This window comes from Halichondria panicea, chromosome 9, assembly GCF_963675165.1.
Source record: "Halichondria panicea chromosome 9, odHalPani1.1, whole genome shotgun sequence".
Taxonomy (NCBI): domain Eukaryota; kingdom Metazoa; phylum Porifera; class Demospongiae; order Suberitida; family Halichondriidae; genus Halichondria; species Halichondria panicea.
Window position 1 is genome coordinate 1,125,387 of NC_087385.1, and position 20,530 is coordinate 1,145,916.

General features: G+C 45.4%; 4 protein-coding genes and 1 pseudogene across 4 annotated transcripts; 3 read left to right on the forward strand and 2 right to left on the reverse strand.

The window, feature by feature from the left end:
- Positions 1 to 633: 633 nt before the first annotated feature.
- LOC135340912 (uncharacterized) lies at positions 634 to 4,680 on the forward strand. The gene is made up of 6 exons (XM_064537332.1): positions 634 to 790; positions 972 to 1,458; positions 1,523 to 1,683; positions 1,746 to 1,931; positions 2,115 to 2,262; positions 3,152 to 4,680. The coding sequence occupies exons 2-6, from the start codon at positions 975 to 977 to the stop codon at positions 4,537 to 4,539; spliced, it is 2,367 nt and encodes a 788-aa protein (XP_064393402.1). The 5' UTR covers positions 634 to 790; positions 972 to 974; the 3' UTR covers positions 4,540 to 4,680.
- A 76-nt stretch (positions 4,681 to 4,756) lies between these two features.
- On the forward strand, positions 4,757 to 5,910 carry LOC135340928 (U11/U12 small nuclear ribonucleoprotein 25 kDa protein-like). The gene is made up of 4 exons (XM_064537350.1): positions 4,757 to 4,985; positions 5,178 to 5,283; positions 5,490 to 5,564; positions 5,674 to 5,910. The coding sequence occupies exons 1-4, from the start codon at positions 4,787 to 4,789 to the stop codon at positions 5,747 to 5,749; spliced, it is 456 nt and encodes a 151-aa protein (XP_064393420.1). The 5' UTR covers positions 4,757 to 4,786; the 3' UTR covers positions 5,750 to 5,910.
- LOC135340911 (bridge-like lipid transfer protein family member 1) lies at positions 5,769 to 12,530 on the reverse strand. Its single transcript, XM_064537331.1, has 10 exons — positions 12,300 to 12,530; positions 11,888 to 12,039; positions 11,230 to 11,607; positions 10,595 to 10,877; positions 9,311 to 10,227; positions 8,758 to 9,064; positions 8,294 to 8,451; positions 7,608 to 8,039; positions 6,571 to 7,365; positions 5,769 to 6,245 (listed from the first exon to the last, which is right to left on the reverse strand). Exons 3-10 carry the CDS (start codon positions 11,429 to 11,431, stop codon positions 5,920 to 5,922), a joined length of 3,420 nt encoding a protein of 1,139 aa, XP_064393401.1. The 5' UTR covers positions 11,432 to 11,607; positions 11,888 to 12,039; positions 12,300 to 12,530; the 3' UTR covers positions 5,769 to 5,919.
- A 31-nt stretch (positions 12,531 to 12,561) lies between these two features.
- Positions 12,562 to 15,869, reverse strand: LOC135340927 (proteasome subunit alpha type-7-like; annotated as a pseudogene).
- A 916-nt stretch (positions 15,870 to 16,785) lies between these two features.
- LOC135340914 (uncharacterized) lies at positions 16,786 to 20,441 on the forward strand. The gene is made up of 6 exons (XM_064537334.1): positions 16,786 to 16,902; positions 17,088 to 17,574; positions 17,639 to 17,796; positions 17,860 to 18,045; positions 18,236 to 18,383; positions 19,004 to 20,441. Exons 2-6 carry the CDS (start codon positions 17,091 to 17,093, stop codon positions 20,347 to 20,349), a joined length of 2,322 nt encoding a protein of 773 aa, XP_064393404.1. The 5' UTR covers positions 16,786 to 16,902; positions 17,088 to 17,090; the 3' UTR covers positions 20,350 to 20,441.
- Positions 20,442 to 20,530: the final 89 nt, after the last annotated feature.

The window sequence follows — 20,530 nt, forward strand, 5'->3', positions numbered from 1 at the left end:
TGGTCCATGCGGTACAAAATAGTGTGATAATGATATTCATTTGAAAAATAATGAGTTCATAAGGTGAAATTGATAATGACATAATGAGAAAAGCCGCCCGCCCGCATGCAATTAGAAAAACTTCAGGACCAGAAACCAGAGTATCACTTGGAGTGGCCTTATCAATGTCCAATTTTTTAATAGTTGTGGTCAGTTATATTGCAGTAACTTGTGAGGGAGGATGATCAACTGGCACATTGTAGTATATATTCGCACGTACATCAAATGAAGGCATTTGATAAAACAGTAATAATTGATGGCAACGAGGGATCCATTCATTTGGGAGAACTTTCCTCCAATTTTACTTGACGGTGCCGGTGTGAAGTGTAAAATGTGCCCACCATATCTCTGAAGAAGCATTCCACATCTCACATCTTCAGTTGTGGAAGCTCTTGAATGCTTGATATCTCCTCAGTGCAAGTGAGAGAGATCTTTATAGCAGTTCACTCCTGTGCCCAAGGTTAGGCTCTTGAATCAGCCGCCCTTCTCAAGGTCTCTCCCCCCTCAGGTAGGAAGGGCGGCTAATTCCTGAGGCTGGCATGCAATTAACACAACGGCAATTAGAGACCTGATTAGCAAAGGTTAAGTGCTTCGCGCCTCCTCTGATAAACTGGTGTCACAAAAGGGGCGAGGCTGGGTGAGCTCTAAATATTTTGTTGTTCTCTAGCTCTAGCTCTGTTCTACTAGACTAGATCTATAGTTCTATGCTGTGCTGGTCTTTTCAAGCTATGTCCACCAAGCTACCCATTATGTAAGTAGAATTATCAATGTAGATGTAGAATGAAACATAGGAATTAATTTATATAGCAATCCATATCATATCCATTCTGTCAGTGTGTGTGTATCTCTCATGCACACACTCTGTCTAGTGTATTAGTGTTGAGTAGATTCTCAGTACATAATGTGTACACTCTGTTTCCTCACTCTTGCAGGTAATGGATGCTCCCATTGAACCATCACCTCGTTCCGGTACATTCTCTACTGCAGCTGATGGACGCCATTACTATTGGAGGGGGAAGGGTCCAGGACGAGGGTCTAACATCATTGCTGTGTATGATCCAAGCACTGAGCTGTGGAGCCTCTTGCCCACCACTGGAACTCTACCCCCTGGAAAGTTTGGTGGTTGCTCTGTTTGTGTAGGTCGTTGCCTGTACACCTTCGGTGGTTCGGATGGGTCTTCTTACGTCAATGACATGAGCAAGCTTGATCTGGACACTCTCCAGTGGACCAAAATCAAAACCTCTGGTAGTCAGCCTATGAAAAAGGCTTACTGTGGACTTGTCTGTGTGAATGAGAGAACTCTGTGCTGCATTGGAGGATACGGTATTGAGGGCACCACACAACCAGGATCAACATTCACCAGACACACTGATGGACGTGGATGGACAAATGAGTTTCACTTCTTCAATGTTGAAAATGGTAATGCTATCCCTCCTGATTTACTACTATCCCTTTGTTATTTTATTGACTCTAACTTCTCCAGGTGTCTGGTCATCCCCTGAGCTCAGAGGAGAGAGACCTCCTCCCTGTAGTGGCTTCACCTTCACCATGGTGGACAAACACAGGGCAGTCCTCTTTGGAGGGCGCCAACCTGGCTGTGATTGTAGAGTCAATGATGTCTACCTATTTAATTTGAGGGACATGGTAAGTTAGTAAAATATGAAATATTCATACACAACTTAATAATGTGTGTACACTGTGTGTAGGAGGTCACTAAGGTGAAGCCAGTACAGGAAGAGCCATGGCCAGTGGGGAGGTCACTCCATGCTGCCTGTTGTCTCAACTATGACCAGGACCACCCTCAACTACTGATGTATGGACGACTGGATAATGACGACAAGACACTGGGGGACATGTGGACACTGGATGCGGACACTGGCAAGTGGACAGAGGTGAGGATGGTGGTTTAGACCTACAATACAGCAGTGATACCACAACTGTTTCAGCCTGAGACTAAGTTTTAACGTCGTAAACATGTCTCTGACTTAATGCGTGGGTGTATGCTACACATGTACTTTGTACCACCTATAATGCATATCAGCAGTCATTGTCTTCCTTACATTTTGTACCTCCAGGTGACACCTCCTGAGTCAATGACACCACGTTACCTCCACTCCATCACTGCCACCAGTCTGGGACCAGGACTCACTGAGGTCCTCGTGTTTGGAGGCCGTCGGGAGTGGAGTGGAGATAACATTGCAGAGACCACCATACTGAGATTTGGTGAGCAGCTACAGCTAGCAGAGGCGTAGGAAGCAATTTTGCATTGGTCAGGCAATTAATATTATTGCGCAAACATTACTATGAACTTTGAACTCAATCATAGATTGCGATGTCATCAGATTCTAAATAGTGCCAGTTTTTGTAGTAGTCTAGCTAAGCAGCGCAGAATCATAGAATCTAGCTAGACAAGAGACTACTTGTAGACTACATCTATAAAGACAAGCTAGAAATATTGGTCAGGCATTTGCCTGGGCTGCCCCCCTGCTCCTACACCACTGGCTAGTTATTCTGGCAACTATTGTTCAGGGTTTCATATAGGATTTTTAGTTGCGAGGGCGAACATTTGAGATGCAATTTGTGTTTCAAACCATACTTCTTTTAATAGAGATTGTAGAGAGAAAATCATACATATGACATCATTAATTTTTCACATTTCTGGAGGTGGGATATCCAATCTGCACCTTAATTAATGGGAAATCCCAGGCCGCCCCCTCATCTCTATGAAACCCTGTTGTTTGTTAGACACTAGTTGAATACACATGGGAAAGTGCCTCAGAGGAGGTATACTATGGGACTTAGTATATCTGCATCTTACTTAGTATATATCTTGTTGTCAAGTAATTGTAATTAGTCAAACCTCGGGGGCAAAGTTGGGCATGTGCACTATTTACTAGTATCTAAATGAGTGTGTGTCCATGTGTCAGGCAATCTTGTAGTACACTTGCTACACTTGGGATACTGAAGCAGTGCCTTTGGAAATCTAAATCCTCAATCCTATAAACACCTCAAACAGAGTTTATAATTATAGACAACGTCAAGTACACATTACATTAGTCAATCATTTTTGTATGCATAATTGTACTACATTTTTTCTTTTTCTTTCCTACAGAGTTGACTGGACCCTCAGTGTCTGTTGCTGGACCCTCGGCTGGGAAGTGGGCTCTCGTGGATGTGGCCCACAACGACACTAGAGGCTCCGCCCAGCGACTGAGTGAGAAGAGGATCAGACAAGCAACTGCTCGTGCCTCATCAGTCAGTGAGACCAGCGACCACTCCTCTCAAGACCGGATTAGAGTTCTGGAACAACAGTTACGAGCAGCAGAGCAGAGAGAGCACGATACACAACGTCGCCACCAACTACAGTTGGAAGAAAAGGATCGAGAATTGGCCACTAAAGATCTTGAATTGGCTACACAAGCTGGAGAATTGGTAACGAAAGATCTTGAATTGACCGAAGCCAACCGTCGCCATGAAGATGCCGAGGAAAGAGCGCAACTGGCAGAGCAAAGAGAGCAAGCGACTCAAAATCGCTCTGAACAATTGTTGCAAGAAAAGGATCGGGTATTGGTGATAAAAGAACGAGAATCATATGATGCCAACCATCGCCGTGCAGATGCTGAGAGGAGAGTCCAGGAGCTGATTGCTGAAATCGAACGACTTCAAGAAAGCCTCCAAGAGCTTACTGCTGAAAATGGGAGGTTAAACAGGAGAGCCCAGCTGGCAGAGGAGCGAGCAGAGGGTCTGGAGACTCAGTGGGTGGTCCATCGCGAGGATATCACAATGACAGAGAGACAGCTCGGTGGAGGAGGATGGGGGGTCGTCAAAGTGGCCAAGTTCCGAGGAATCGAGGTGGCAGCCAAGACACTGTACGAGCAGCTCACTTCCGTGTATTATCGACGCATGTTTATTCGTGAGATGAACATGGCGGCTCGTCTGCGACACCCACACCTGGTCCAGTTCATAGGAGCCACGCTGGAGGGGGAGATGATCATCCTGACAGAGCTCATGGCCACCAGTCTGAGGAGGGTGCTGGAGGGAGGTCGTATCTCACGTGAACACATCCTCTCCATCTCTGTGCAGGTCTGTCAAGCCCTCAACTATCTCCACCTCATGCAGCCAGACCCAGTGATCCATCGTGACATCAGCAGTGCAAACGTCCTCCTCAACCCTCTACCCAATGGCCGCTGGAGTACAAAGGTCACAGACTACGGCTCAGTGAACACCCTGCGGATGTTAAACACTGTCAATCCAGGGAGTCCTGTATACGCTGCCCCTGAGGCCGATAACCCGTCGCTCCAGTCAACCAAGATGGACATGTTCAGTCTGGGGGTGCTCCTGATCGAGATGTGTTCTGGCCAGTTTCCGAGCCAGGAAGAACGCGAGAGCTTATTCCTCACCATCCAAGACCGTCAGTTCTCTGACATCATCAGTCGCTGTATCGATAGAGAGAGAGACAATCGACCAACCGCTCGACAACTGTTGAATGAACTACAGTAGAACTGCACTAGATAGATAGTTTTGTTCATCTACTAAATTGGAGTTTTTTTTTTACGTTGTTGTATTATAATTATCTCAAATTATGTGTTTTTGTCATTGTTTTAGCCAAGGCATAAATTGATATTGATTGAGAAGAGACAATACTGGATAAAGGAGGGGGTGGGGATGGTGGGTGAGATATAATTATTGCTGATTCAGCTTTCCCATTGAACCCTGACCTGTCACAATAATAGCATCTGGCTGGGATATGATGGAGTCCATTGAAAGAAGCTCTCATAAAGTTGTTGTGGAGCAAGCTAAGAGACTATTGTGTGACCTGTTAGCTGACCCCTTCCTCAGTGACATCTCCCCCACGGCCACTCATGATGAGGTGGCCTCACAGCTCGCCCTGGAGCAAGGAAGGGCCATCACTGTGCATGTGAGGCGGTTTGATGATCAAGTACTTTGTAAGCGTATGAATGTGTGTATATAGTCCATGTAAGATGTAACCAACCATGAATTATCCAAGTGAGTCAGTGCATGCTTTGCAATGTGCATTTGCGTGTATGTCTTTTTTAGATTATATTTGCGATAATTATAAGACCAACCAGACAACGCACAACTAGCTGTGTGTTAATGAATGTGATGTTATATTCCAGCTGTGATAGTGCTCCAAGGTGCAACGGTGGGTGACCTCATACGTACTGTACAGAGGTCGGTGATGAAGCAGCTGTCACTGGCCGGCAGGACCACACCCATTAGTTGGTATGCATGGCTGGAGCTTATTCTGTAGAATCCCCTTATTGAGTGGACACATTTTGGGGAACATAGTTTTTCCTTTAATTGTTGAGTGGTTGTTTTGTATTCAGACTGTTGATTTGGCCTGGGCTCTATGTAATTATCGTAACTATAGCCTTTCTTTATGTTTCAGAGATGGCTACTGTGATCTATATTATCATACTCTTTTACAGGAGGTCTGTGTGGAGGAGGTATGCATTGTCCACTGGGCAGACATTGCTTAGCAACAGAAAGGCTAAATTAGTCAGGTAAATTTCTTATTCCTAATAGATGTGCCTGGCTGCATGAATCTGCTACCTTACTAGTACTAACATTATTATAACCAATTGTTTAATTAATTGTCTTCCTTCTATTCAGCCTGGGGATTGGTAATCGTTCAGAAGTGCAATTTGTCAAGAAACTGAGACTAAAGAATGACCAACACAGACACTAACATTTCATTCATTCCACGATACTTTCATTTCATCACATTAATTTTTTCAAGAGTGCACTATGAACTCTTGTTATTATACAGCATTTTGAATTGATGACATGAACAATATTTATAATTATTATGTGCAAAAATTGTGTTTTAATGATAAAAAATGTTTGAAATTGGTTCAACTAATGGGATGGTGGAGATGAGGCTCTGGATTTTTGCTGAAGTTTCTTAGTAGCAGTGATTTTAATTAACAGTTCCATAGCGTTAGCAACCACCATGTCTAGAGGGTCCATGGCAACTCGCTGTATCCACTTGGGGATGGTGGTTTGTGCGTGCTTGAACCCCAGCCTCTCTAGTAACCAACTGATGTGAGGGTTGAATTGTCCCGTACCAGCACTGGATAGGAGACAGAGGTGAGGGTCTAACTCCCAGCACACACACTCAAAGTTGCGGAGCACTGGTGTCGACTTCGGAGGTGATGTGGGGGCGGTGTCTGTGGATTCAGGATCTGAGAGGGATGGGGGGGGGGGGAGAATAATCACTAATGTGAATAAGGTCCACATAATACTAAGAAATTGTCTCTGAATTAACATAATTATTATGCAGAGGCTGGTTGTAGATGCCAGAAAGGTTCTTAAATTGGAGCTTTCTACGAAAATGTAAGCACAGACCTGTACATTCAGCACTGATACTCATTTAATTATAGCTCCTAGACATTTCCAAATCAGGTACCAACATGCGCTATATGATTATAGTAGGAATAGAGGTCAGTCTACGTACATTCATCAAGTACAGTATATCGTATATTGCATGTAATGACACATCATACATACCTGTGTCCAGGGTTTGAGGTGTCTTGTGTTTCTCCAGATACTCGAGGTACGCCTTCACTAGGTCGTGTAGGAACAGATAATGATCTACATTCGTGGCAACGGACACACCCCTCGCAAATTTTGATGTAAGACTACACTCGACAAGTGGTGAGAATTGTGGCTCTTTGGCCGACAGACCAGTTCTTTGTGGCCAGAAATGGTCAGTCACTAACTCCATCTCAAAGGCAGGCACAAGCAGTATGGATTGAACGTTGAGTTTCTTGCTAAGTCGAATCAAGGTTGAAGTGTCCCCGCTATAGCTGTCAGGGTGTAGCTGAGCGTCAATGCAGGCGTAGTTGAGCCAATTTTGTGTTGAAGTACCCACAATGGAGGGTGGGCGTGTGTGACCAGCCGATACTCGATATATAGCTGCCAATTCGTCCAATTTCTCGGTTTCGTCCCAGGGGGTGTGGCCTAGCGAGAGGTGGACAATTTGTTGACATGTTCTCACTTGTTTGGTGGGTAGAACACCTGACCCTAACTCTGTCAGTTCTGCCAGCTGTCCTTTACTCAGTCCGGGGATAGCCTGTGTGGAGAAGCTTGCACTAATGGTGTCAATATTGAATACTGCCCATTCCGTCTCTCTGAAGGAAGGGCCATGGAAACAGACGAGGCAAAAGTTGTCACCGGAGACGGACATCTTTGCTCCGAGGGAGACGGTATGGAGACCTCCGGCTGGTGTGTGTAATCCCATGGTCTTCATTAGCTCCACACTCCCCACACGCATTGCCCACAGCCAGTGGTGTCTCATGTAGCCTGAGGGGAGAGGGCAATTAATACACATCATAAGGATTCACAGAAAAGGGCTTTTCAGAAAACTATGCCACTAAAAGTAGAGATGCAAGATTCTGGGGATACAGCTTTTAATGTACATATGTAAGTGAAACTAGCCAACTGGAGGACAAAGGCTGAACTGACGCTACTTTCTATTCAGAACGTACAGTTCCTATTAACCATACACCTTTATCTCTAGCCTCGTCCTCTTTAGCCCCACCCACCTTTATCTCTAGCCTCCTCCTCTTTAGCCATTCTCTTCTGCTCTTCCCTATAGGCGTGCAGAGCTTTCGAGGCAGCTGACCCTGCCGGCAACATCAGGCTAATGGTACGCTCACTGCGTCGTTTCTGTTGCATCACAAACTCATACATTTTCTGCACCATATTGAACAGACTCTTCGTGGTTGAGCGATGAATTGACAGCTGTAGTTTGTCCCACGAGAAGTGAGCCAGGATCTGCACACTTGCAAATTCAGAGGATTTTCCCGTTGGGTCCAAATGTAGCCCCTCCCACGAGTCGGAGAGCTCGAGGTTGAGTCCGTTGGTGCGTGCCAGGAGACTACAGGAGCTCATGTAGTCGACACGCCCCTCTACAAGCTCAAGGGAGGCAGAGCCCTTGTGCACGGGGACACTGCCAGACACACTCTGGGTGGTCACTGTGTGTGTGTGTGTGTGTGTGTGTGTGTGTGTGTGTGTGTGTGTGTGTGTGTGTGTGTGTGTGTGTGTGTGTGTGGGTTAGGTGTGTGTGGGTGTGTAGGTGTGTGTGTGTGTGGGTTAGGTGTGTGTGTGGGTGGGGGTGATGAAACTTATTTTGCATCTACAATACATGTACTATCATACAATTTCGATTTAACGTACATGTACATGTATATGAAGGTACACAATCAGACACTTGTATACTCTGACTCACCACGAGCCTGAGCCCCGATCATGAGGATATTTCCGGCAATGACTCCGCCCCTTGCATCGAGTTCCCCTTTTTCTAGTTTCCCATCCATCTCGAGTAGTACCAACTCGTTGTGCTGTACGTCACAGTGGGCTTCACAGCGGAACTGGGTCACTAGGAGACTGTAAAGAGGGTGAAGAAAAGTTGTGATTTTTCAGGTTGCATATTAGTATTAGTAATTTTCTGTAACCTGCAATCTATAAGTGCACAATTGTACATGTAGTAGCTACAACGAGTAACTCTGAAAACGAAAGCTCTAGACTTTAATTGTGAATAAAAACTACATGTAGCTTAGACTAAGAGAGGAAACCTGTGAACGTGGACTCCAAAAAATAAGGAGATCGGAATTAGGACTCAACCAAGTCCTAACTCAGTATATATGAGCACAGAGGATGGCGGGGGGAGGTAGTCCCACAAAGTCAACTCACTCAGTATTGCCCATGACCTGGGCCACGTTGGTGGACACTCTCAGATCATCCACGTTGGCAGCTACCACAATCACAGCTGACAGAGTATCATTGAGGTCCACCACGGCACTAGGTTCCTTCACCTCTCCACCCGGAGTGGATGGGATCTCGATGCTAGCCCCACCCACTTCTTCGTGAGACTTCTTCTTAGTGCCGATAAAGAGAGACTCTACTAGAGAAGTACGATACCAGTAGCGTCTGAAAGCTGTGATGTCATTGAGTCTCCTCATGTCATAACCTCCCACTACACTTGCTATGTCCATGACAACTACATGGGGGGGAGGAGGAGTTAATAGTGTAACAGTATAAATGGGGACAGAAAATATTTCTTTTACACAATTATTATCAGGCACACATTACATGGTGTTTTGAACAGTGTACATTTGTATCTGTGCATATGTATGTGTACCTATAAAGCAAACCTCTATGTACGTACGTATATAAAAGTCACCATATAATAATGCCAAAGAAACTACATGTAAGTGCCAAGGCAACCACAAATACTCAAACTCACCTGACACCTGTAGTTTACTGCTGGGCACGTAATCATCGACACTCCGAGCAGTGTTACTCAGGTGGGGGGAGAGAACACTCCTCCGACTGAAGTGGATGAGAGCCTGACCAAGAGTGAGGCTCAGTGCTTCCTTCTTCTCAAGACCCAGCTTACTCTTATGACCAGACATTGGCGGAGCAAACAGCTGCAGTGCAAAGGTCGTGAGACATCCGGTTATATACAGGTTGTTGAACATGAGGATCTTGTGTGACTGTCCTCGCATACCGGACCCTGACCCCACAGGGGAGGTGGTGGTCTTATCACTCTCATGGTGTTGAGGAGTGAATAGAGAGAAAGAAATAACGAAATTGACGTCTGGGCTCTGAATGACACACTCCACCAGAGACTGTGGTTGGCAGGTCAGGTGCATCGTGGACGGTTGTATTTGGAACGCTAGAGTGACGTCCACCGGGAACGAGAGGGGCCAGTTATCACTAGAGGGGATGGGGTCAGATTCGTCTTCACTCTCAGTGCTACTGGCAGAGGAGCCGGAAATAATGGTGGCAGCAATCGTTGGACGAGCCACTTGTTCGATAAACTCTAACAGGCTGGGAGACAATCTGATTGGCTCCGGGAGGGAGGCTATGACGGCTGATATTGAGAGCACCCCCTTTTTGACGGGTAGAAGATGATCAGATAAGAGGTTGGCGGGTGGAGAGTGTGATGGAGATTTTGGAATGGGAGCATTGGAATAGGACCTTCCGACAATGGACTGGTAATGAGCTTTGATGGTGAGTGCTGGGATCAAGATGACTGATTCCACAATCGATGGGTTATTATAGCTCTCCGAGGGATTGCCACGCAGTCGACTGTGTGGAGTGTAGGGACTGTGCATGCCAGAGATGGTGGGTAGGGACATCTTACGCTCCATCGATTGGCTGTGTGGGTGTGTGTGTGTGTGTGTGGGTGGGTGTGTGGAGAGAAAGAATGGTATCACAACATGTATATATACTCACATGTACGCAACTGTTAATACTTTAGGCTGTGACTTTACTTATTACGGAGAAAATCAGTACAACCAAGAAGACCGATAGGTGGCCTGCTAACATATGCTATATGAAGACTTTATTATAGAGGGTGACCTGATTTCACTGAACCCCTTATTTGCATATACTGTACGTTACCTAATGTATGTGTGTGTGTGTGTGTGTGTGTGTGTGTGTGTGTGTGTGTGTGTGTGTGTATGTGTGTGTGTGTGTGTGTGTGTGTGTGTGTGTGTGTGTGTATGTGTGTGTGTGTGCCCACCTTTCCTCTGTTCGTAGTCTCACAGCACCATAGTCCACGTTAATCGTCACGTCAACCTCTACATCAATAGTGGGCAGAGTGAACCCCTCATCTTCTTTGTTGACCACACCCACTTCTTCCGTATCAGAGAGGTCAAAGGTATCGTCATCGTGGGGGGTTGGCGAAGAGCCAATATATTTCAACCCAGTGACATCGGATTTGAATCGTTTGTGACCTGGCATGGATTTTATCCGTCTTCTCATATGAGTGGGTGAGGGGGTGGTGTCGCGGAGGTCAGAGGACTCTATAGAATAATGAAGATACATGTAGGTATTAGAACAGAAGTTTTCAACGAATGCTTGTGCAAGCTCAGCAATACTGCCTCGGGGTAAATCTGCAGGACTGTGTCCCTGTACATGTATGTGTCTGTGTCTGTGTATTCCAGTGTGTAATTAACTGCTTAATGGTTGTAATGAGACTACAATTTTTACAGGCTTTTAAAAACCACATTTTCTTGATTTGCAAAAGGGTAGTTTTGCTGTTCCTTACTATTAAATAGCCTCACATTAGAGCGCTATAAGCATTTGGTAGCCAAAGCTGCACTGCCAGAAGCAGCCACAAGCTTGAACATCCACTGAACTACTAAATGTACTGACCTTGGTGGCTGAAGAGTTGTTTTCTGACAACCTGTGATATCCTACGTCCCACGGACCCTCCACTGGGAACTTCCCCTGTTTCCTGGGGGCGGGGCGTGAACCAACGAGACATGCTTCTATTGGCTGGACGAAAAGTTCGTCTCATTGCTCTAGCAAGATCGTCTTGTAGAAGTTTAAGAGCTTCTTTCTCCGACTGAAGCATTTCCGGTGATACTCCCTGTGTCTTGAGATTCTGTAGTTTGCGTGTTTGCTTCGCCAACTCCTCCTCCAATGTCACTATGTAATTGTCTTCATGGCGATGAACCACAGACTTGGAGCGACTGATACCGGTCTTCGTAGCACCCGATGGCTGGACGAGATTCCAGTGGAAGATTGGGTCTGCGAGAAAAAAAGTGTAATGTTTCAGGACAGTGCATGTAGATGGCAACTTAGTAAAATCCCATAAATAATTATATACATAGACCGAGGGGACTTGTCTATTCCACCTATTTATTGGGCGCCTAAATCTAACGAATCAAGTCCACTCAATTTTTGCATCTTATACTCAGTCATCTAATAATAAAAGCTAACTTTAGATGCGCCATTAACGGTAGTTTCAGTTTTTAATAAAGTTAGTGGAAATTGTACAAACGGTTCAGAGTATATAGCTATAGGTTACCTTGGAGATCTTGGATCCATCGCGGTCAGTTCCTATCATGGTGATGGTTCGCACAATGGCGGAGGTGTGACGACCAATGTCAGTGTTAGCGTTGACATAGATACCGGACATGTCCCATTGGAAGGCCCACAGCAACTTCTCCCCCACAGACACTGCATGGTGGGGGGTATACAGTGCAGAGGTAAAAGCCTACACTAGATCTACTGGGTTAGGGTGCATAGTAGCTGTACATACATGCACCAGTGCACAGTGTCTGTAGATGGCCTAAGGATGAATTGAAAGCATGTTGTTTAGAGACAAGTATGTACTTACTGAGTTTAGCAAAGTGCTCGCTTGTTAGTGTGCAGTGGTACATGTAAGATTAGAGCTACTGAGACAACTACATATTGAGCACCCCCTCCACTGTACATACCTTGAGGGTCCGTCTCTGACACTCTCTTCTGATTAGCAATGCACAGTCGGAAGGTCCCGTGATTAATGGACCCACAGTTGGCAAACTTGTGCTTGCGAGGGTCCAAAGTCCAAGTCTTGTGACGGAGATAAAACTGATCGGCAAAACGAATGCAAAATGTTTCAAAATTTCCAGTGCTGGCTATCTTGTGACTGAGGTTAAGTTGGAACTGCATCTCTTTAATCGTGATGACTAGAGCAGGAAATGATTGGGACTTGGTGGAGTGGGGGTACTAGACTGTGTGTGTGTGAGGAGTGGAGTGGGCGGTGCTTAATTGCGGTGTGTGAGGGATGGAGTGGGAGTGCTAGACTGTGTGTGTGTGTGAGGGTGGAGTGGGCAGTGCTAGACTGTGTGTGTGAGGTGAGGAGATGTAAAGATAGGCCCCAAGCCTACAGCCTTAGTTATGGCCCGAAGTTCAAAATAAGTAGCAAATCATAAGCATACATGTACTTAGTCCTTAACGTATAAAGAAGCTTAATCAGGGGACATGGACTATAATTATGTGTTTGGTCTAACCGTAGGAGTGAGAGGCATGCACACGCCCACATCCGAGACAGTCAGCTTCACGAGTCGTGGTTTAGAGAAGTCAATGGAGGGAGTCTGCAATTGAGTGGGTCTATGCTGTATCCTCTCTATGAAGGCCTCTGTGGCCGCTTGCACCTGAGAGGGAGGAGGGGTCATATGATACGAGCATGTACTAATAATTATGCTGAAGTATGAGTTAATAAACCATAAATTAAAATCGAAAATTATACCATCACATGACAGTCACATGCTCACCTCAGCATTGAGTTGCTTCCTCTCGTTCTGCCAGTAGTTGTACACACTATTACAGTTGAGCCAAAATAGAATACCTGCATATAATTATACAAACAAAAGTAATGAACAGAGAAACAAACTGTGGTTGATACTTGGTGTGTGTGTGTGTGTGTGTGTGTGGGTGGCACTTGGCAAATAAGTAAAGCTACATAGGCACATTGGATTATACATGTACCATCAAGCTAAACACTGAATTACTGAATATTGTACGTACTATTCACAATTGGGCAGCTACTGGGTAGGAAATAAAGCAAAGATATATATTTGTGCATTTTGGGTTGATGTTGGTTTTTTATGGACGTTTGAGATATGACATATCAGCACTTAGAAAATAAGCACATTGGGTAAAGATCAGGGTGTCTACAGGATTTTGAAGTAGAGGGGGGAAATGAGAAAAGTAACCAGAAAATACTGCTATAAAAAGGTCAAATGTTATTTCAATACCCAGCTATGGACACTCAGTAATAATTGAAAGGGAGGGGAAATTGGAGCTAGGGGGGATATCCCCTCCCCCCCCCTGTATGACACCCTGAAGATCATCAGGTTGAAAATCAAACATTGAACTTTTCGGCATAATTATTGTAAAGATCATCACAGTCGAAAGCTCACCTTCCACTCATGATAAGTGCCAGCTGGTTCAGTCTGGTAGAGCTTGGGTGTCTGTCCCTCATCAAAGCCCACTATGAGCAGTGAGATCCCAAATGGTCGCGCTCCATTGCTCTGAGTGTACCTCTGCACATGGAAACCCATGACATGCAATATTAACATGAGAACTGACATACATGTAACTAAAAGCTCTAAATTTTAAATGGAATACTGTTTGATACATACTTCCACTGTTTAAAAGAGAGCAATTAGATATATAACTTAGTGCTGAGCAGTAACATATTAAAGCAGTACGAGAATCTCTTGTACGTACCGTATCACCCAATTTTGCCCCAAATTTAATAAAATCCACTTGCCATCATTCCCACCCAGGTAGCCATTATCCATACCTGGCAAGTAGTAGCAATGTGTCTAGTGATGTACTCGACAGTGACTGGGTCCTCCACGTTGAGCCTATGGCTCTGACACTCTACCCTCGCCTTGTTTACTAGCACTCGAGCATCAGCAGTGAGGCCAGAAAGGCCAACGCCACATGGTCGTCAAGGACACAGATCTTACGCACTGTACGAGCAACTTGAAGCTTGGCAAGAGCTCTCTTCTCCACAGCCAGCACAACCGTATCCTCACCCCTCACTGCCAACTGGACAAATACACAGCTCTTGAAATAACAATTTGATCAAAAAATGACTAAGGATTAATCATAGATAAAGAAGAGAGGGATTGGCAACGGAAGTTAAAACGTAGACTTTTGTGCAGGGGGTGTGGCTTAATCCTGAAACGATGCGTGTTGTCCCCCACCGTAACACCGCGAAACACTTTTTTATGCCTTACACAGAGCTTTCTAAGACCCCCCAAAACTTCATTTCCATGCTTCTTGATGATGTGTATTATGTGGAAATTCCCAAAATTGTTTCTAGATTTGAGAAAGAGCTACGGGTACATAGCGCTCTTTTCACCTCTTTTTATGGCTATGTATCAATAGCACCTATAATATAGCTAAGATTGTCTAACTAAGTAGTGTCCTGGATCAAATATAGCCTCAAACATGGAATTGAAGTCTAAAATCAGCAGCAGGATTGTTATACTGACAGTAAGACAATCAGTTATCTCCTCAACCATTCCCAGCCTGTGCTTTACTCGAGGTTGTCTTCCTACGTTGAAGTAGACAGCCTCGAGTAACGCTGGGGCAACACGGATGGTTATTCGAGGTCGATTTTGTTGCCAATCCCTCTATGGATTAATGAAAAGGAGAAGCGAAAACAAGACAGGGCAATAATCCAGCAGCTGACCTTTCATGGTAGGCCATGCGAGAATGGTACATACGTACCTAGCCATCAAAATAGTTGGACATTCAGCGTAACATCGAAATGGACTACGCTATTATGCTTATACCCATATGAATACATGTGTGGGTGTGGGGTGGGTACTTTAATATACATGGTTATGTGGGTGGGTGCTTTACCGTATTCACCCGAATTACCGGGACACTCTATTCTAAGGGACACTTCGGACTTACGTAATTTTTTTCATTCTATATTAAGGAACAACAGGAAATGTAAATATTTTTAGACGTCCCGATCTAATTAGAACGAAAAGAGCATGTTACCCCAATAAGACTCAAAACTCTTAGAAACTCTCTGGATTCTACTCTCTGGCACCGTAATATGTCACTGACGGTTGAAGACACCTTTGTAGACATGGAACCCGCGTATACAGCTTCTAAACTGCACGAAAGACATTTTAGCTGCAGAGCTAGCCTCGGCCTGGAATCGAGGCCGTGTACATACTTAAATGGGGAAATATTCGTTCTAATTACTACGGGACACCCTAATACAAGGGACACTTCCACTTTAACGTAATTTTTCTTGCTCTATTCCAAGGGACACTGCAAGCCGTAATTATTTTTTTGTGTCCCGGTAATTCGGGTGAATACGGTAATATACATGTACATGGTTATGTGCTTACAGCAGTGGAGCCTTTCTTGACTGCCTCTTGTGCATACTCCACTTGAAACAGGTGACCCATCTGGAGAGAAGACGGTGAGTGCACTGTCGTATTTACCACTCATGCTTGCAAGATCTTCCTCTAGCTCTGTAATTTACAACTCAGCACACCTTAATGGAGACCACGCCTAGCTTTCAACTATAAACTGTGTCACAAAAGGGGCGGGGCTGGGTGAGCTCTAAATATTTTGTTCTCACATGTCTCATGTTCTCTAGACTCGCAAGCCACTCCCTTTTCTCTGATTGGACGGGGGCGGGAGAAAAGGGACTGGTGACTCTGGGCTACAGCTTGTGAAAATCAGGAATGCTATTAAATATTAATGTCACGTGCAAATTATCCAATTTATTCTGATGCGTCAAAAGCTAAAGACACACAGAAGACAAGTATACAGATCTATCTAGCCAGCCTTTTGATTTTATAGATCCTTGTACCAGTGTCTGTTGTGCCACAACTTGTGGATTAGCATGGAACAGCTGATGAACGTAGAAATCTTGGCAGTCCTTCTTTGAACCGAGGAGTGGCAGCGATTTAAGACAGCTTGTACAAGTCTGACTACTCTCAATTCAACTGCTGCCGTCTGCCATTATCTGTCTTGTATTGTACAGGTTATTAAAAGCTTTAGGCAACCAATGACTTTCGGCTGCCAGTTCTCATCACGTAAAACTAAAACAAGCTAATCTCTGCTGGTGTCTTAGATGACTATATCCTAGCTGAATGCCTGATGATGTTATTACTCCATCATCTTCTCTTTTCTAGCACTAGCATCCATTCTTAAACTGTAGCTCAGAAGCCCGCGATCACTTTTGCAGGCTACGCAATTTTACTTAACCTCACGCAATTTTTGGATCACGTGGAAAAATCAATGAATAATCTCTACCCAAATTCTGGTAGAGACACAAAATGTGTCCCAGAGTCACCAGTCCCTTTTCTCCCGCCCCCGTCCAATCAGAGAAAAGGGAGTGGCTTGCGAGTCTACACGCTAGTAGATGGGCGTGCCCGTCCCCGGCCATATGGCTGGGGACGGGCACGCCCATCTAGTTCTCTAGCTCTAGCTCTGTTCGATCTACTAGATCTAGATCTATAGTTCTATGCTGTGCTGGTCTTTTCAAGCTGTGTCCACCAAGCTACCCATTATGTAAGTAGAATTATCAATGTAGATGTAGAATGAAACATAGGAATTAATTTATATAGCACAATCCATATCATATCCATTCTGTCATGGGCAGTGTGTGTCTCTCATGCACACACTCTGTCTAGTGTATTAGTGTTGAGTAGATTCTCAGTACACATTGTGTGCACTCTGTTTCCTCACTCTTGCAGGTAATGGATGCTCCCATTGAACCATTACCTCGTTCTAGTACATTCTCTACTGCAGCTGATGGACGCCATTACTATTGGAGGGGGCTTGGTCCAACACGGGGGTCTAACATCATTGCTGTGTATGATCCAAGCACTGAGCTGTGGAGCCTCTTGCCCACCACTGGACCTCTACCCCCTGGAGAGGCGGGTGGTTGCTCTGTTTGTGTAGGTCGTTGCCTGTACACCTTTGGTGGTTGGGATGGGTCTTCTTACGTCAATGACATGAGCAAGCTTGATCTGGACACTCTCCAGTGGACCAAAATCAAAACCTCTGGTAGTCAGCCTATGAAAAAGGCTGGTTGTGGACTTGTCCGTGTGAATGAGAGAACTCTGTGCTGCATTGGAGGATGTGGTATTGAGGGCCCCACACAACCAGGATCAACATTCACCAGACACACTGGTGGATGTGGATGGACAAATGAGCTTCACTTCTTCGATGTTGAAAATGGTAATGCTATCCCTCCTGATTTACTACTATCCCTTTGTTATTCTATTGACCCTAATTTCTCTAGGTGTCTGGTCGTCCCCTGAGCTCAGAGGAGAGAGACCTCCTCCCTGTTCCCACTTCACCTTCACCATGGTGGACCAGCACAGGGCAGTCCTCTTTGGAGGGTACCAACCTGGCCGTGGTTGTAGAGATGACGTCTACCTTTTCAATTTCAGGGACATGGTAAGTTGGTTAAATATGAAATATTCATACACAGCTTTAATGATGTGTGTTCACTGTGTGTAGGAGGTCACTAAGGTGAAGCCAGTACAGGGAGAGCCATGGCCGGTGGGGAGGTCAACCCATGCTGCCTGTTGTCTCAACTATGGCCAGGACCACCCTCAACTACTGATGTATGGAGGAGTGGATGATGACAACAAGACACTGGATGACATGTGGATACTTAATGCTGACACCGGCAAGTGGACAGAGGTGAGGATGATGGTTTAGACGTAAAATACAACCTGCAGAACTGATACCACAACTGTTTCAGCCTGAGATTAAGTTTTAACGTCGTAAACATGTCTCTGACTTAATGCGTGGGTGTATGCTACACATGTACTTTGTACCACCTATAATGCATATCAGCAGTCATTGCCTTCCTTACATTTTGTGCCTCCAGGTGACACCTCCTGAGTCAATGACACCACGTTGCCGCCACTCTATCACTGCCACCTGTCTGGGACCAGGACTCACTGAGGTCCTCGTGTTTGGAGGCGGTCGGAAGCTGGAGGGAGATGTTATTGCAGAGACCACCATACTGAGATTTGGTGAGCAGCTACAGCTAGTTATTCTGGCAACTATTGTTCAGGGTTTCATACAGGATTTTTAGTTGCGAGGGCGAACATTTGAGATGCAATTTGTGTTTCAAACCATACTTCTTTTAATAGAGATTGTAGAGAGAAAATCATACATATGACATCATTAATTTTTCACATTTCTGGAGGTGGGATATCTAATCTGCACCTTAATTAATGGGAAATCCCAGGCCGCCCCCTCATCTCTATGAAACCCTGTTGTTTGTTAACACTAGTTGAATACACATGGGAAAGTGCCTCAGAGGAGGTATACTATGGGACTCAGTATACCTGCAACTTACTTAGTATCTTGTTGTCAAGTAATTGTAATGTAGTCAAGCCTCGGGGGCAAAGTTGGGCATGTGCACTATTTACTAGTATCTAAATGAGTGTGTGTCCATGTGTCAGGCAATCTTGTAGTACCCTTGCTACACTTGGGATACTGAAGCAGTGCCTTTATACTTCTAAATCCTCAATCCTATAAACACCTCAAACAGAGTTTATAATTATAGACAACGTCAAGTACACATTACATCGGTCAATCATTTTTGTATGCATAATTGTACTACATTTTTTCTTTTTCTTTCCTACAGAGTTGACTGGACCCTCAGTGTCTGTTGCTGGACCCTCGGCTGGGAAGTGGGCTCTCGTGGATGTGGCCCACAACGACACTAGAGGCTCCACCCAGCGACTGAGTGAGAAGAGGATCAGACAAGCAACTGCTCGTGCCTCATCAGTCAGTGAGACCAGCGACCACTCCTCTCAAGACCGGATTAGAGTTCTGGAACAACAGTTACGAGCAGCAGAGCAGAAAGAGCACGATACTCAACGTCGCCACCAACTACAGTTGGAAGAAAAGGATCGAGAATTGGCTATTAAAGATCTTGAATTGGCTACACAAGCTGGAGAATTGGTAACGAAAGATCTTGAATTGACCGAAACCAACCGTCGCCATGAAGATGCCGAGGAAAGAGCGCAACTGGCAGAGCAAAGAGAGCAAGCGACTCAAAATCGTTTTGAACAATTGTTGCAAGGAAAAGATCGGGTATTGGTGATAAAAGAACGAGAATCATATGATGCCAACCATCGCCGTGCAGATGCTGAGAGGAGAGTCCAGGAGCTGATTGCTGAAAATGGGAGGTTAAACAGGAGAGCCCAGCTGGCAGAGGAGCGAGCAGAGGGTCTGGAGACTCAGTGGGTGGTCCATCGCGATGATATCACAATGACAGAGAGACAGCTCGGTGGGGGAGGATGGGGGGTCGTCAAAGTGGCCAAGTTCCGAGGAATCGAGGTGGCAGCCAATACACTGTACGAGCAGCTCACTTCCGTCTATTATCGACGCATGTTTATTCGTGAGATGAACATGGCGGCTCGTCTGCGACACCCACACCTGGTCCAGTTCATAGGAGCCACGCTGGAGGGGGAGATGATCATCCTGACAGAGCTCATGGCCACCAGTCTGAGGAGGGTGCTGGAGGGAGGTCGTATCTCACGTGAACACATCCTCTCCATCTCTGTGCAGGTCTGTCAAGCCCTCAACTATCTCCACCTCATGCAGCCAGACCCAGTGATCCATCGTGACATCAGCAGTGCAAACGTCCTCCTCAACCCTCTACCCGACGGCCGCTGGAGTGCAAAGGTCACTGACTACGGCTCAGTGAACACCCTGCGGATGTTAAACACTGTCAATCCAGGGAGTCCTGTATACGCTGCCCCTGAGGCCAGTAACCCGTCGCTCCAGTCAACCAAGATGGACATGTTCAGTCTGGGGGTGCTCCTGATCGAGATATGTTCTGGCCAGTTTCCGAGTCAGGAAGAACACGAGAGCTTATTCCTCACCATCCAAGACCGTCAGTTCTCTGACATCATCAGTCGCTGTATCGATAGAGAGAGAGACAATCGACCAACCGCTCGACAACTGTTGAATGAACTACAGTAGAACTGCACTAGATAGATAGTTTTGTTCATCTACTAAATTGGAATTTTTTTTACGTTGTTGTATTACAATTATCTCATTTTGTCATTGTTTTAGGCAAGGCATAAATTGATATTGATTGAGAAGAGACAATATAAATTAAGGAGGGGGTGGGGATGGTGGGTGAGATCTATTGCTGATTCAG